At 39.0% G+C, this 16,162-nt stretch overlaps 1 protein-coding gene across 1 annotated transcript in view; it reads left to right on the top strand.

Moving 5' to 3' along the window:
• The window catches only part of zgc:153031, a 34,684-nt gene that overhangs the window by 13,213 nt on the left and 5,309 nt on the right, over window positions 1-16,162 (top strand). The window contains exon 2 of the mRNA XM_057837317.1: window positions 14,045-14,094. Coding sequence (XP_057693300.1) covers window positions 14,045-14,094 — 50 coding nt within the window. The remainder of the gene's footprint in view (window positions 1-14,044; window positions 14,095-16,162) is intronic.

The following is a 16,162-nucleotide window of genomic DNA, read 5'->3' as shown; positions in this document are numbered from 1 at the left end:
TGCAATTTCGGGAGAAATTACACACCTTGGTCTTTCCTCTGTGGAGATACAGATCTTAGCCCCACTCAGGTCTATCAATAGAATGGATCATAATGCCAGTCATTGGCAAAAAACAAAGTAAAAGCCGTTAGAAATGAATGGGAGAATTGGACGTCCATGGACGTCAATGGCGGCACCTTTCATAATTGTTAATGGAATCGGGGAAGTTTGGGGGACACGTCCTAATGATATCTAGTCATTTTCTGTTGATTTGGGAAAAAAAAAAAAAATTCCCATTGAAAATGAATGGGAAAAATTTTGGACGTCCATGGACGTCAATGGTATCAACTTACATAAGCGTCAATGGAATCCAAGTACATTGGCATCAATAGAATGAAAAAACATGAAGAAATGCCATTGGAAATTAATGGGAAGTTTGGACGTCCGTGGACGTCAATGGCATCACCCTCCATAAGCAGCAATGCAATCGGGGACATTTGGGGGACACGCCCTAATGATATCTAGTCATTTTATGTTGATTTGGGGAAAAAAAAAAAATTCCCATTGAAAATGAATGGGAAAAATTTTGGACGTCCATGGACGTCAATGGTATCAACTTACATAACCGTCAATGGAATCCAAGTACATTGGCATCAAAAGAATGAACAAACATGAAGAAATGCCATTGGATATGAATGGGAAGTTTGGACGTCCCTGGACGTCAATGGCATCACCCTCCATAAGCGGCAATGCAATCGGGGACATTTGGGGGACACGTCCTAATGATAACTAGTCATTTTCTGTTGATTTGGGAAAAAAAAAAAAAAATCCCATTGAAAATGAATGGGAAAAATTTTGGACGTCCATGGACGTCAATGGTATCAACTTACATAAGCGTCAATGGAATCCAAGTACATTGGCATCAATAGAATGAACAAACATGAAGAAATGCCTTTGGAAATGAATGGGAAGTTTGGACGTCCATGGACGTCAATGGCATCACCCCCCCATAAGCGGCAATGCAATCGGGGACATTTGGGGGATACGTCCTAATGATATCTAGTCATTTTCTGTTTATTTGGGGAAAAAAAAAAATTTCCCATTGAAAAGGAATGGGAAAAATTTTGGACGTCCATGGACGTCAATGGTATCAACTTACATAAGCGTCAATGGAATCCAATTACATTGGCATCAAAAGAATGAACAAACATGAGGAAATGCCATTGGAAATGAATGGGAAGTTTGGACGTCCCTGGACGTCAATGGCATCACCCTCAATAAGCAGCAATGCAATCGGGGACATTTGGGGGTCAGGTCCTATTGATATCTAGTCATTTTCTGTTGATTTGGTGAAAAAAAAAAATTTCCCATTGAAAATGAATGGGTAAAATTTTGGACGTCCATGGACGTCAATGGCATCACCCTCCATAAGCGGCAAAGCAATCGGGGACATTTGGGGGACACGTCCTAATGATATCGAGTCATTTTTTGTTGATTTGGAAAAAAAAAAAAAATTCCCATTGAAAATGAATGGGAAAAATTTTGGACGTCCATGGACGTCAATGGTGTCAACTTACATAAGCGTCAATGGAATCCAAGTACATTGGCATCAATAGAATGAACAAACATGAAGAAATGCCATTGGAAATGAATGGGAAGTTTGTACGTCCATGGACGTCAATGGCATCACCCTCCATAAGCGGCAATGCAATCGGGGACATTTGGGGGAAACGTCCTAATGATATCTAGTCATTTTCTGTTGATTTGGGGAAAAAAAAAAATTCCCATTGAAAATGAATGGGAAAAATTTTGGACGTCCATGGACGTCAATGGTATCAACTTACATAAGCGTCAATGGAATCCAAGTACATTGAAATCAATAGAATGAACAAACATGAAGAAATGCCATTGGAAATGAATGGGAAGTTTGGACGTCCATGGACGTCAATGGCATCACCCTCCATAAGCGGCAATGCAATCGGGGACATTTGGGGGACACGTCCTAATGATATCTAGTCATTTTCTGTTGATCTGGGGAAAAAAAAAATTTCCCATTGAAAATGAATGGGAAAAATTTTGGACGTCCATGGACGTCAATGGTATCAACTTACATAGGCGTCAATGGAATCCAAGTACATTGGCATCAATAGAATGAACAAACATGAAGAAATGCCATTGGAAATGAATGGGAAGTTTGGACGTCCATGGACGTCAATGGAATCACCCTCCATAAGCGGCAATGCAATCGGGGACATTTGGGGGACACGTCCTAATGATATCTAGTCATTTTCTGTTGATTTGGGGAAAAAAAAAATTTCCCATTGAAAATGAATGGGAAAATTTTTGGACGTCCATGGACGTCAATGGCAGCACCCCCCATAAGCGTCAATGGAGTTGGGGACGTTTGGGGTATACGTCCTATTAATATCTGGTCATTTTCTGTTGATTTGGGGAAATTTAGTTTTTTCCCCATTGAAAATGAATGGGAAAAATTTTGGACGTCCATGGACGACAATGGCAGCACCCCCTATAAGCCTCAATGGAGTTGGGGACGTTTGGGGGACACGTCCTATTGATATCTGGTCATTTTCTGTTGATTTGGGGAAATGTAGTTTTTTCCCCATTGAAAATGAATGGGAAAAATTTTGGACGTCCATGGCCGTCAATGGCATCGACATCCATATAGTCAATTGAATCCAAGTACATTGGCATCAATAGATTCGACATGCATGGCAGTCAATGGCATCAATGTAATGTAAATTCCATTGGAATCCCATTGAAATGAATGGGAAATTTTCCCTTTAGAAATGAATGGGATAGTTTTTGGCAAATATCCGGGGAACCGTAAATCTTTTCCAAATTCTGTATACAATCTTTATGCCCCCCACCGTCCCGGAATTTTTGATGTCCAAATTATGTGATTTGGTCAAAAATTGTAGGACAAGTAGCGTTTTGAAAATTTTTTTAAAAATCGGAAAATCGCCGTTTACGGGTGAACGGAAAAATTTTCGGGGTCGTTTGAAAAATTCCCATCGTCGTGCGAAAATTCCGGTCGTGTCGATACTTGAACGGTGCCGATCGGTGGTACGGTTCGGGCTGTGCGGCGCGCCGAAAAAACGCGGAGAAACCATTGCATAATAATAATAATAATAATAATAACTAGAAACTGCAATTTCGGGAGAAATTACACACCTTGGTCTTTCCTCTGTGGAGATACAGATCTTAGCCCCACTTAGGTCTATCAATAGAATGGATCATAATGCCAGTCATTGGCAAAAAACAAAGTAAAAGCCGTTAGAAATGAATGGGAGAATTGGACGTCCATGGACGTCAATGGCGGCACCTTTCATAATTGTTAATGGAATCGGGGAAGTTTGGGGGACACGTCCTAATGATATCTAGTCATTTTCTGTTGATTTGGGAAAAAAAAAAAAAATTCCCATTGAAAATGAATGGGAAAAATTTTGGACGTCCATGGACGTCAATGGTATCAACTTACATAAGCGTCAATGGAATCCAAGTACATTGGCATCAATAGAATGAACAAACATGAAGAAATGCCTTTGGAAATGAATGGGAAGTTTGGACGTCCATGGACGTCAATGGCATCACCCCCCATAAGCGGCAATGCAATCGGGGACATTTGGGGGACACGTCCTAATGATATCTAGTCATTTTCTGTTGATTTGGGAAAAAAAAAAAATTCCCATTGAAAATGAATGGGAAAAATTTTGGACGTCCATGGACGTCAATGGTATCAACTTACATAAGCGTCAATGGAATCCAAGTACATTGGCATCAAAAGAATGAACAAACATGAAGAAATGCCATTGGAAATGAATGGGAAGTTTGGACGTCCCTGGACGTCAATGGCATCCCCCTCCATAAGCAGCAATGCAATCGGGGTCATTTGGGGGACAGGTCCTATTGATATCTAGTCATTTTCTGTTGATTTGGGGAAAAAAAAAAAAATCCCATTGAAAATGAATGGGTAAAATTTTGGACGTCCATGGACGTCAATGGTATCAACTTACATAAGCGTCAATGGAATCCAAGTACATTAGCATCAAAAGAATGAACAAACATGAAGAAATGCCATTGGTAATGAATGGGAAGTTTGGACGTCCCTGGACGTCAATGGCATCACCCTCCATAAGCAGCAATGCAATCGGGGACATTTGGGGGACAGGTCCTATTGATATCTAGTCATTTTCTGTTGATTTGGGGAAAAAAAAAAAATTCCCATTGAAAATGAATGGGTAAAATTTTGGACGTCCATGGACGTCAATGGCAGCACCCCCCATAAGCGTCAATATAATTGGGGACGTTTGGGATATACGTCCTATTGATATCTGGTCATTTTCTGTTGATTTGGAGAAATTTAGTTTTTTCCCCATTGAAAATGAATGGGAAAAATTTTGGACGTCCATGGAAGTCAATGGCGGCACCCTTCATAAGCGTCAATGGAATTGGGGAAGTTTGGGGGACACGTCCTATTGATATCTGGTCATTTTCTGTTGATTTGGGGTAATTTTGTTTTTTCCCCATTGAAAATGAATGGGAAAAATTTTGGACGTCCATGGCAGTCAATGGCATCGACATCTATATAGTCAATTGAATCCAAGTACATTGGCATCAGTAGATTCGACATGCATGGCCGTCAATGGCATCAATGCAATGTAAATTCCATTGGAAATCCCATTGGAAGTGAATGGGACTTTTCCCATTCGAAATGAATGGGATAGTTTTTGGCAAATTTCCGAGGAAGCGTAATTTTTTTCCAAATTCTGTATACAACTTTTATGCCCCTCACCGTCCCGGAATTTTTGATGCCCAAATTATTTGATTTGGTCAAAAATTGTAGGACTAGATACATTTTGAAACTTTTTTTTTTTTCACGGAAAATTGCCGTTTACGGACGAACGGAAAAATTTGCGGGGCCATTTGTAAAGTTTCCTGTGTCACGCGAAAATTCCGGTCGTGCCGATACTTGAACGGTGCCGATCGGTCTAACGGTTCGGGCTGTGAAGCGCGCGTTTTTTTTCCATTCAAAATGAATAGGAAAGTTTTTGGCAAATTTCCGGGGAACCGTAAATTTTTGCCAAATTCTGTATACAACTTTTATGCCCCTCACCGTCCCGGAATTTTTGATGGCCAAATTATGTGATTTGGTCAAAAATTGTAGGACTAGATACATTTTGAAACTTTTTTTATTTTTCGGAAAATTGCCGTTTACGGGCGAACGGAAAATTTTTCGTGGCGGTTTGAAAAATTCCCATCGTCACGCGAAAATTCCGGTCGTGCCGATACTTGAACTGTGCCGATCGGTGCTACGGTTTGGGCTGTGCGTTGGCTCAAAAAAACGCGGAGAATAAGATGAATAAATAATAAGTACAACTAGAAACTGCAATTTCGGGAGAAATTACACACCTTGGTCTTTCCTCTGTGGAGATACAGATCTTAGCCCCACTCAGGTCTATCAATAGAATGGATCATAATGCCAGTCATTGGCACTAAACAAAGTAAAAGCCATTAGAAATGATTGGGAGAATTGGACGTCCGTGGACGTCAATGGCGGCACCACTCATGAGCCTCAATAGAATTGGAGAAGTTTGGGGGGACACGTCCTATTGATATCTGGTCATTTTTTGTTGATTTGGGAAAAAAAAAAAAAATTCCCATTGAAAATGAATGGGAAAATTTTTGGACGTCCATGCACGTCAATGGTATCAACTTACATAGGCGTCAATGGAATCCAAGTACATCGGCATCAATAGAATGAAAAAACATAATTAAATGCCATTAGAAATGAATGGGAAATTTGGACTTCCATAGCCGTCAATGGCGGCACCCTCCATAAGCGTCAATGGAATTGGGGAAGTTTGGGGGACACGTCCTATTGATATCTGGTCATTTTTTGTTGATTTGGGGAAAAAAAAAAAATTCCCATTGAAAATGAATGGGAAAAATTTTGGACGTCCATGGACGTCAATGGTATCAACTTACATAAGCGTCAATGGATACCAAGTACATTGGCATCAATAGAATGAACAAACATGAAGAAATGCCATTGGAAATGAATGGGAAGTTTGGACGTCCATGAACGTCAATGGCATCACCCTCCATAAGCAGCAATGCAATCGGGGACATTTGGGGGACACGTCCTATTGATATCTAGTCATTTTCTGTTGATTTGGGGAAAAAAAAAAAATTCCCATTGAAAATGAATGGGAAAAATTTTGGACGTCCATGGCCGTCAATGGCATCGATATCCATATAGTCAATTGAATCCAAGAACATTGGCATCAATAGATTCGACATGCATGGCCGTCAATGGCAATGCAATGTAAAGTCCATTGGAAATCCTATTGAAAGTGAATGGGAACTTTTCCCATTAGAAATGAATGGGATAGTTTTTGGCAAATATCCGGGGAACCGTAAATTTTTTCCAAATTCTGTATACAACTTTTATGCCCCTCACCGTCCCGGAATTTTTGATGCCCAAATTATGTGATTTGGTCAAAAATTGTAGGACTAGATACATTTTGAAACTTTTTTTTTTTTCACGGAAAATTGCCGTTTGCGGACGAACGGAAACATTTTCGGGGCCATTTGTAAAATTTCCTGTGTCACGCGAAAATTCCGGTCGTGCCGATACTTGAACGGTGCCGATCGGTCTAACGGTTCGGGCTGTGAAGCGCGCGTTTTTTTTCCATTCAAAATGAATAGGAAAGTTTTTGGCAAATTTCCGGGGAACCGTAAAGTTTTGCCAAATTCTGTATACAACTTTTATGCCCCTCAATGTCCTGGAATTTTTGATGCCCAAATTATGTGATTTGGTCCAAAATTGTAGGACTAGATACATTTTGAAACTTTTTTTTTTTTCCGGAAAATTGCCGTTTACGGGCGAACGGAAAATTTTTCGGGGCCTTTTGAAAAATTCCCATCGTCGCGCGAAAATTCCGGTCGTGCCGATACTTGAACGGTACCGATCGGAGGTACGGTTCGGGCTGCGCGGCGCGCCGAAAAAAACGTCGACAATTATTGAATAATAATAATAATAATAACTAGAAACTGCAATTTCGGGAGAAATTACACACCTTGGTCTTTCCTCTGTGGAGATACAGATCTTAGCCCCACTCAGGTCTATCAATAGAATGGACCATAATGCCAGTCAATGGCACTAAACAAAGTAAAAGCCATGAGAAAAGATTGGGAGAATTGGACGTCCATGTCCGTCAATGGCAGCACCCTCCATAATTGTTAATGGAATCGGGGAAGTTTGGGGGACACGTTCTATTGATATCTAGTCATTTTCTGTTGATTTGGGAAAAAAAAAAAAATTTCCCATTGAAAATGAATGGGAAAAATTTTGGACGTCCATGGACGTCAATGGTATCAACTTACATAAGCGTCAATGGAATCCAAGTACATTGGCATCAATAAAATGAACAAACATGAAGAAATGCCATTGGAAATGAATGGGAAGTTTGGACGTCCATGAACGTCAATGGCATCACCCTCCATAAGCGGCAATGCAATCGGGGACATTTGGGGGACACGTCCTAATGATATCTAGTCATTTTCTGTTGATTTGGGAAAAAAAAAAAAATCCCATTGAAAATGAATGGGAAAAATTTTGGACGTCCATGGACGTCAATGGTATCAACTTACATAAGCGTCAATGGAATCCAAGTACATTGGCATCAATAGAATGAACAAACATGAAGAAATGCCTTTGGAAATGAATGGGAAGTTTGGACGTCCATGGACGTCAATGGCATCACCCCCCATAAGCGGCAATGCAATCGGGGACATTTGGGGGACACGTCCTAATGATATCTAGTCATTTTCTGTTGATTTGGGGAAAAAAAAAAATTTCCCATTGAAAATGAATGGGAAAAATTTTGGACGTCCATGGACGTCAATGGTATCAACTTACATAAGCGTCAATGGAATCCAAGTACATTGGCATCAATAGAATGAACAAACATGAAGAAATGCCATTGGAAATGAATGGGAAGTTTGGACGTCCCTGGACGTCAATGGCATCACCCTCCATAAGCAGCAATGCAATCGGGGACATTTGGGGGACAGGTCCTATTGATATCTAGTCATTTTCTGTTGATTTGGGGAAAAAAAAAAATTTCCCATTGAAAATGAATGGGTAAAATTTTGGACGTCCATGGACGTCAATGGCAGCACCCCCCATAAGCGTCAATGGAATTGGGGACGTTTGGGATATACGTCCTATTGATATCTGGTCATTTTCTGTTGATTTGGAGAAATGTAGTTTTTTCCCCATTGAAAATGAATGGGAAAAATTTTGGACGTCCATGGAAGTCAATGGCGGCACCCTTCATAAGCGTCAATGGAATTGGGGAAGTTTGGGGGACACGTCCTATTGATATCTGGTCATTTTCTGTTGATTTGGGGAAATTTTGTTTTTTCCCCATTGAAAATGAATGGGAAAAATTTTGGACGTCCATGGCCGTCAATGGCATCGACATTCATATAGTCAATTGAATCCAAGTACATTGGCATCAGTAGATTCGACATGCATGGCCGTCAATGGCATCAATGCAATGTAAATTCCATTGGAAATCCCATTGGAAGTGAATGGGACTTTTCCCATTCGAAATGAATGGGATAGTTTTTGGCAAATTTCCGAGGAAGCGTAATTTTTTTCCAAATTCTGTATACAACTTTTATGCCCCTCACCGTCCCGGAATTTTTGATGCCCAAATTATGTGATTTGGTCAAAAATTGTAGGACTAGATACATTTTGAAACTTTTTTTTTTTTCACGGAAAATTGCCGTTTACGGACGAACGGAAAAATTTTCGGGGCCATTTGTAAAGTTTCCTGTGTCACGCGAAAATTCCGGTCGTGCCGATACTTGAACGGTGCCGATCGGTCTAACGGTTCGGGCTGTGAAGCGCGCGTTTTTTTTCCATTCAAAATGAATAGGAAAGTTTTTGGCAAATTTCCGGGGAACCGTAAATTTTTGCCAAATTCTGTATACAACTTTTATGCCCCTCACCGTCCCGGAATTTTTGATGCCCAAATTATGTGATTTGGTCAAAAATTGTAGGACTAGATACATTTTGAAACTTTTTTTGTTTTTCGGAAAATTGCCGTTTACGGGCGAACGGAAAATTTTTCGTGGCGGTTTGAAAAATTCCCATCGTCACGCGAAAATTCCGGTCGTGCCGATACTTGAACTGTGCCGATCGGTGCTACGGTTTGGGCTGTGCGTTGGCTCAAAAAAACGCGGAGAATAAGATGAATAAATAATAAGTACAATAAAGTTGCACAATAACAATACCTTGTTCTTTCTTTCAGAAAGACCAAGGTAATAATAATAAAAAGTACAATAAAGTTGTACAACAACATAACCTTGTTCTTTCCCTTGGAAAGACCAAGGTAATAAAGTTGCACAATAACAATACCTTGTTCTTTCTTTCAGAAAGACCAAGGTAATAATAATAAAGTTGTAGAATAACATAACCTTGTTCTTTCCTTTGGAAAGACCAAGGTAATAATAATAAGGCGAATAAAGTTGCAGAATAACAATACCTTGTTCTTTCCATAGGAAAGACCAAGGTAATAATAATAATAATAAGGCGAATAAAGTTGCAGAATAACAATACCTTGTTCTTTCCATAGGAAAGACCAAGGTAATAATAAAAAGTACAATAAAGTTGTACAACAACATAACCTTGTTCTTTCCCTTGGAAAGACCAAGGTAATAATAAAAAGTACAATAAAGTTGTACAACAACATAACCTTGTTCTTTCCCTTGGAAAGACCAAGGTAATTAGTACGTTAATAGTGCTCATGTACTAACCACTTTTGCTAGGAGACCACACAAGTTCGCTAGCCTATTTTTCCCCATTTCTTCTCCTTCTAAGCTAACATCTTTGAAAATGCTCACATCAATATCAGTGTTCATAAAACATTAATTTCTGGCTGGTATTACAGTTATTGAAGACTAATACAAAGTTTATGAGTGCACAGTCAATGGCATTATACCACATGAGCTAAGCTAACATACTTATCACCTTTGCTTGGAGACTACACAAGTTTGCAAGTCAACGTTTTTCCCCATTTTCCCTCCTTCTAACTAAGCTAACATCTTTATAGATTGTCACGTCAATGTTAGTGTTCATAAAACAAACGTTGTGAGTGCAAAGTCAACGCTATTATCCCATGCTAGCAAATTAGTTTAGCTCATGTGCTAACCACTTTTGCTAGGAGACTGCACACGTTCGCTAATGTATTTTTCCCCAATTTTTCCATCCTTCTAACCAAGCTAACATCTTTATAGATTCCCACGTCAATATTAGTGTTCATAAAACATTTAATTCTGGCTGGTTTTACAGTTATTAAAGACGAATAGAAACTTTGTGAGTGCACAGTAAACACTATTATACCACATGAGCTAAACCTGAGGTAACATACTAATCACTTTTGCTATGAGACTACAAAAGTTCTCAAGACTGCTTTTTCCAGTTTCCCTCCTCCTAATGACGCTAACATCTTTACAGACGCTAACATCAATATCAGTGTATAAAATGTTCATTTCTGGCTGGTATTACAGTCATTAAGGACTAAAACAAAGTTTGTGAGTGCACAGTCAATTCCATTATACCACATGAGCTAAGCTAACATAGTAATCACCTTTGCTGGAGACAGCACATGTTCACTAGCTTACTTTTCCAAAGTTTCCCTCCTGCTAACATCTTGATAGATTCTCACACCAATGTTAGTGGTCATAAAATTTTTATTTCTGGCTGTTATTACAGTTATTAAAGACTAATACAAACTTTGTGAGTGCACAGTCAACACTATTATACCATATTAGTACTTTAGCTTATCTTAGCTCATGTGCTAACCCCTTTTGCTATACGATTGCACATGTTCGCGAGACTGCGTTTTCCAGTTTGCCCTCCTTCTAACTAAAATAACATCTTTACAAATACTAACGTCAATGTTAGTGTTCATAAAACGTTCAATTTTGGCTGGTATTACAGTTATTAAGGAATAATGCAAACTTTGTGAGTACACAGTCAATGTCTTCATACCACATGAGCTTTTATACCATATTAGTACATTAGTTTCGCTCATGTCCAAACCACTTTTGCTCGCAGACTGCACAAGTTCGCTAGCTTACATTTTCCAGTTTTCCCTCCTTCTAACTAAGCGAACATCTTTATAGATGCTCACATCAATGTTAAAAAAATGTTAAGTTTTGGCTGGTCATAGTTATTTAAGACTAATACAAATTTGAGTCCAAAGTCAATGCCATTATACCACACAAGCTAAGCTAATGCTTAGGAGGCTACAAAAGTTTGCGAATCGCTAGCCTGCTTTATCCAGTTTTCCCTCCTCCTAAGCTAACATCTTTATAGACGCTAACATCAATGTCAGTGTTCATAAAATGTTCATTTCTGTCAGGTATTACAGTTATTAAAGACTAATACAAAATTGTGTGAGTCCACAGTCAAAGACGTTATACCACATGAGCTGAGCTACCATACTAATCACCTTTGCTAAGAGACAACACCAGTTCGCTAGCTTACTTTTCCCCATTTTCACTTCAATCTAACATCTTTATAATAGATTCGCTCGTCAATGTTAGTGTTCATAAAACGTTTAATTCTGGCTGGTATTACAGTTATTAAAGACTAATACAAACTTTGTGAGTGCACAGCCAACGCTATTATACCACATGTGTAGGTTAGTTTAGCTCATGCGCTAACCACTTTTGCTAAGAGACTACACAAGTTCGGTAGCTTGCTTTTTCCATTTTCCCTCCTTCTAACTAACCTAACATCTTTGTAAATGCTCACGTCATTTTCAATATTCATAAAACGTTCACTTCTGGCAGTTATTAAAGACTAATACAAACTTGTGTGCGTGAACAGCCAATGCCATTACACGATATGAGCTAAGCTAATGTACTAATCAGTTTTGCTATGAGACTGCACAAGTTTGCTAGCCTAATTTTTCCAGTGTTCCCTCCTTCTAACTAAGCTAATATCTTTTTAAATGCTCATGTCAATATCAGTGTTCATCAAACGTCCACTGCTGGCTGGTATGGGTTATTAAAGAACCAACACAAACTTGTGTGAGTGCTGAGTCAATGCCATTACACTACATGAGCTAAGCTAATGTACTAATCACTATTGCTATTAAACTACACAAGTTTGCTAGCCTACTTTTCCCCATTTTCCCACCTTCTAACAAAGCTAACATCTTTATAGATGCGAATGTCAATGTCAGCGTTCATAAAATGTTCATTTCTGGCTTCTATTAGATGTTTAAGACTAACAGTCAACGCCATTATACCAGATTAGTATGTTAGTTTAGCTCATGTGCTCGCCACTTTTGCTAAGAGACTATACAAGTTCGGTAGCTTGCTTTTTCCAGTTTTCCCTCCTTCTAACTAAGCTAACATCTTTATAGAAGCTAACATCAATGTCAGTGTTCATAAAACATTCATTTCTGTCAGGCATTACAGTTATTGAAGACTAATACAAACTTGTGTGAGTCCACAGTCAATGACGTTATACCACATGAGCTAAGCTAATGTACTAATCACTATTGCTATTACACTACACAAGTTTGCTAGCCTACTTTTCCCCATTTTCCCTCCTTCTAACAAAGCTACATCTTTATAGATGCGTATGTCAATGTCAGCGTTCATAAAATGTTAATTTCTAGCTCCTATTAGTTATTAAAGACTAACACTCAACAAGTGCTGCAACGATTAATCGATTAACTCGAGTATTGGATTAGACAAAAAAATATTCAAATTAAATTTTGTTGCTTCGAGTATTCGTTTACTTAAAATGGCGTTGTAATGGTTTATTTTTAAAGTGTTTGCATTTAGTTTTATTGATTAGGGTGGATACTCTGCCCTCTGGTCTGCCTCTTTTCACATAGCTGAATCCAACTGCTCCCTGTTAAGACCAAAATAAGCTAAGTTTTTGTTTGAGCTTATGCTTTTTAATGCATTCATAATTTAGCCAATTTTTGTGGGAATATGTGTCTGAACCGTTTAAGAGCATTGTCAATAAAATTTTAGCATTTGATAGCATTTAAGCAAGCAGACTTTTTCTATGTAAGTTAGCCAGTTGTTCTTTTGTTGTACATAGATCCTCATTTAAAAAATATATATATATATACCATTTGAGGCTCAGCTCAGGTACTTTAATTTTTCATGTTTCTTATCTGATTACTCGAACTAGTTCACCGATTAATCGACTACTAAAATATTCGATAGCTGCAGCCCTGCAGTCAACGCTATTATACAAGATTAGTACTGTATGTTAGTTTAGCTCATGTGCTAACCACTTTTGCTAAGAGACTACACAAGTTCGGTAGCTTGCCTTTTCCTATTTTTCCTCCTTCTAACTAAGCTAACATCCTTACATATGTGCGCGTGTGTTTCAGTATTAATAAAGCATTCAATTTTGGCCGGTATTAGCGTTATTTGCCACCATTTAAAATAGCATTTTCCTTAAATCTTACAAGTAAATATTCCAAGTCTTTCAGCTAATTTTTCTACCTTTACCGCGTTCTTTCTCGTCGTTTTCTTCTTCGGTGGCCATCTTGGGAAGGACAACAGACAGTTGGAAACTAAATCTCCAAAAGTACCTATTGCGCAGTATCGGGGGATTGTTTCTTCTGCATTTTAGTGCCATATTGCCCCCTCCTTCCGATACTAGTATCAGCTATACACTAGTCATGATGTTACGTAAAATGAATACGTCTCCAACACCCCGTGAACATGAGTTGAGCAACCAGAGGCAGATGTGCATTTGGACGCAACGCTAGAATTCTTTCATTAAAAGCCATTTGAGGTTTTGTCATGTGTTTGCTATCAAGCAAGCAAAAGCTACAAGATGCTGCTTTTAATTTGGAAACCAAGATTGAGATTTGTTACGCAACTGGGATTCGACTAACATTGGAGAACTCCCAAACTACACACTAATCCCATGCGAGTACTATTTGGACTCACTTATTTGTTTTGTTTCTTCCTCCAATGAAATGTGCAGGTCTGAGTTCCAGTACTTTCTGCGCCATGTTACGCAAGTCTCAAAACCAGGTAATGGCAACAATTCAGAAGGGTCGCTGTTGTTTAATAGTTAACTGTTTGTACAAGTTAGGGTTTAGGTTAGCCATTTGCAAGAAACGGCTACATTAGCTCAAGTTGTCACCATACTAGAATTTCCAACACGACAAGAACTACTTCCTGTTGATTTTGAGAGCATTTACGAGTCACTTCCTGTTGATTTTGGTCATTAACAAGTCACTTCCTGTTGAATTCGGGTCACTTCCTGTTTATTTGGGGATATTCACAGATCACTTATTGATTTTGGGTCACTTCCTGTTGATTTTGGGGCATTTCCAGGTCACTTCCAATTGTCTTAGCTTCAATTTCAGGTCACTTCCTGTTGATTTTGGTCATTAACAAGTCACTTCCTGTTGAATTCGGGTCACTTCCTGTTTATTTGGGGATATTTACAGCTTATTGATTTTTGGTCACTTCCCGTTGATTTTGGGGCATTTACAGGTCACTTCCAATTGTTTTAGCTTCAATTTCAGGTCACTTCCTGTTGATTTTGGGCTATCTTCAGGTCACTTGCTGATTTTTGGTCATTTCCTGTTGATTTAGCTTCAATTGCAAGTCACTTCCTGTTAATTTTTGGGGTATTTAGAGATTACTTGCCGATTTTTGCGCAGTTCCTGTTGACGTTTGCGCATTTACAGGTCACTTCCTGTTGATATGTTTTTTTAACAGGTCACTTGCTGATTTTGGGTCACTTCCTGTTGGCCTTTGTGCAATTAAAGGTCACTTCCTGTTGATTTAGCTTCAATTCCAGGTCACTTCCTGTTGATTTTGGGGTCACTTCCTGTTGACCTTTGCGCGTTTAAAGGTTATTTACTCTTGATTTTGGGTAACTTCCTGTTAATTGTAGGGCATATACAGGTCACTTCCTGTTGCTTTTGGGTAACTTCCTGTAAATTGTCGGGCATATACAGGTCACTTCCTGTTGCTTTTGGGTCACTTCCTGATAATTCTAGGTTCAATTCCAGGTCACTTCCTATTGATTTTGGGGTCACTTCCTGTTGACGTTTGCGTGTTTAAAGGTCATTTCCTCTTTTGTTTTGGGTAACTTCCTGTTATTTGTAGGGCATATACATGTCACTTTCTGTTGCTTTTCGGTCACTTCCGTTAATTCCAGGTCATATACAGGTCACTTCCTGTTGTTTTTGGGTCACTTCCTATTAATTCCAGGGCATATACAGGTCACTTCCTGTTGATTTTGGGCTATCTTCAGGTCACTTGCTGATTTTTGGTCATTTCCTGTTGATTTAGCTTCAATTCCAAGTCACTTCCTGTTGCATTTGGGTCACTTCCTGTTATTTTTTTTTTAGGTATTTACAGATAACTTGCCGATTTTTGTTCAGTTCCTGTTGACGTTTGCGCATTTACAGGTCACTTCCTCTTAATCTTAGGTCACTTCCTGTTAAATTTAGGGCATACCCAGGTCACTTCCTGTTGATATGTTTTTTTTTACAGGTCACTTGCTGATTTTGGGTCACTTCCTGTTGGCCTTTGTGCATTTAGAGGTCACTTCCTCTTGATTTTGGGTCACTTCCTGTTAGTTGTAGTGCATATACAGGTCACTTTCTGTTGCTTTTGGGTAAATTCCTGTTAATTGTGGGCATATACAGGTCACTTCCTGTTGATTTTGGGGTCACTTCTTGTTGACCTTTGCGCGTTTAAAGGTTATTTACTCTTGATTTTCGGTAACTTCCTGTTAATTGTCGGGCATATACAGGTCACTTTCTGTTGCTTTTGGGTCACTTCCTGTTAATTCCAGGGCATATACAGGTCACTTCCTGTTGATTTTGGGGTCACTTCCTGTTAATACCAGGGCATATACAGGTCACTTCCTGTTGATTTTGGGATCACTTCCTGTTGACCTTTGCGCATTTAAAGGTCGCTTCCTCTTGATTTTGGGTAACTTCCTGTTAATTGCAGGGCATATACAGGTCACTTTCTGTTGCTTTTGGGTAACTTCCTATTAATTGTAGGGCATATACAGGTCACTTCCTGTTGCTTTTGGGTCACTTCCTGTTAATTCCAGGGCATACACAGGTCACTT

This window comes from Corythoichthys intestinalis, chromosome 5, assembly GCF_030265065.1.
Source record: "Corythoichthys intestinalis isolate RoL2023-P3 chromosome 5, ASM3026506v1, whole genome shotgun sequence".
Lineage (NCBI taxonomy): Eukaryota > Metazoa > Chordata > Actinopteri > Syngnathiformes > Syngnathidae > Corythoichthys > Corythoichthys intestinalis.
Note: the sequence above shows the minus strand (reverse complement) of the source record. Positions and strands in the feature narration are given on the sequence as shown.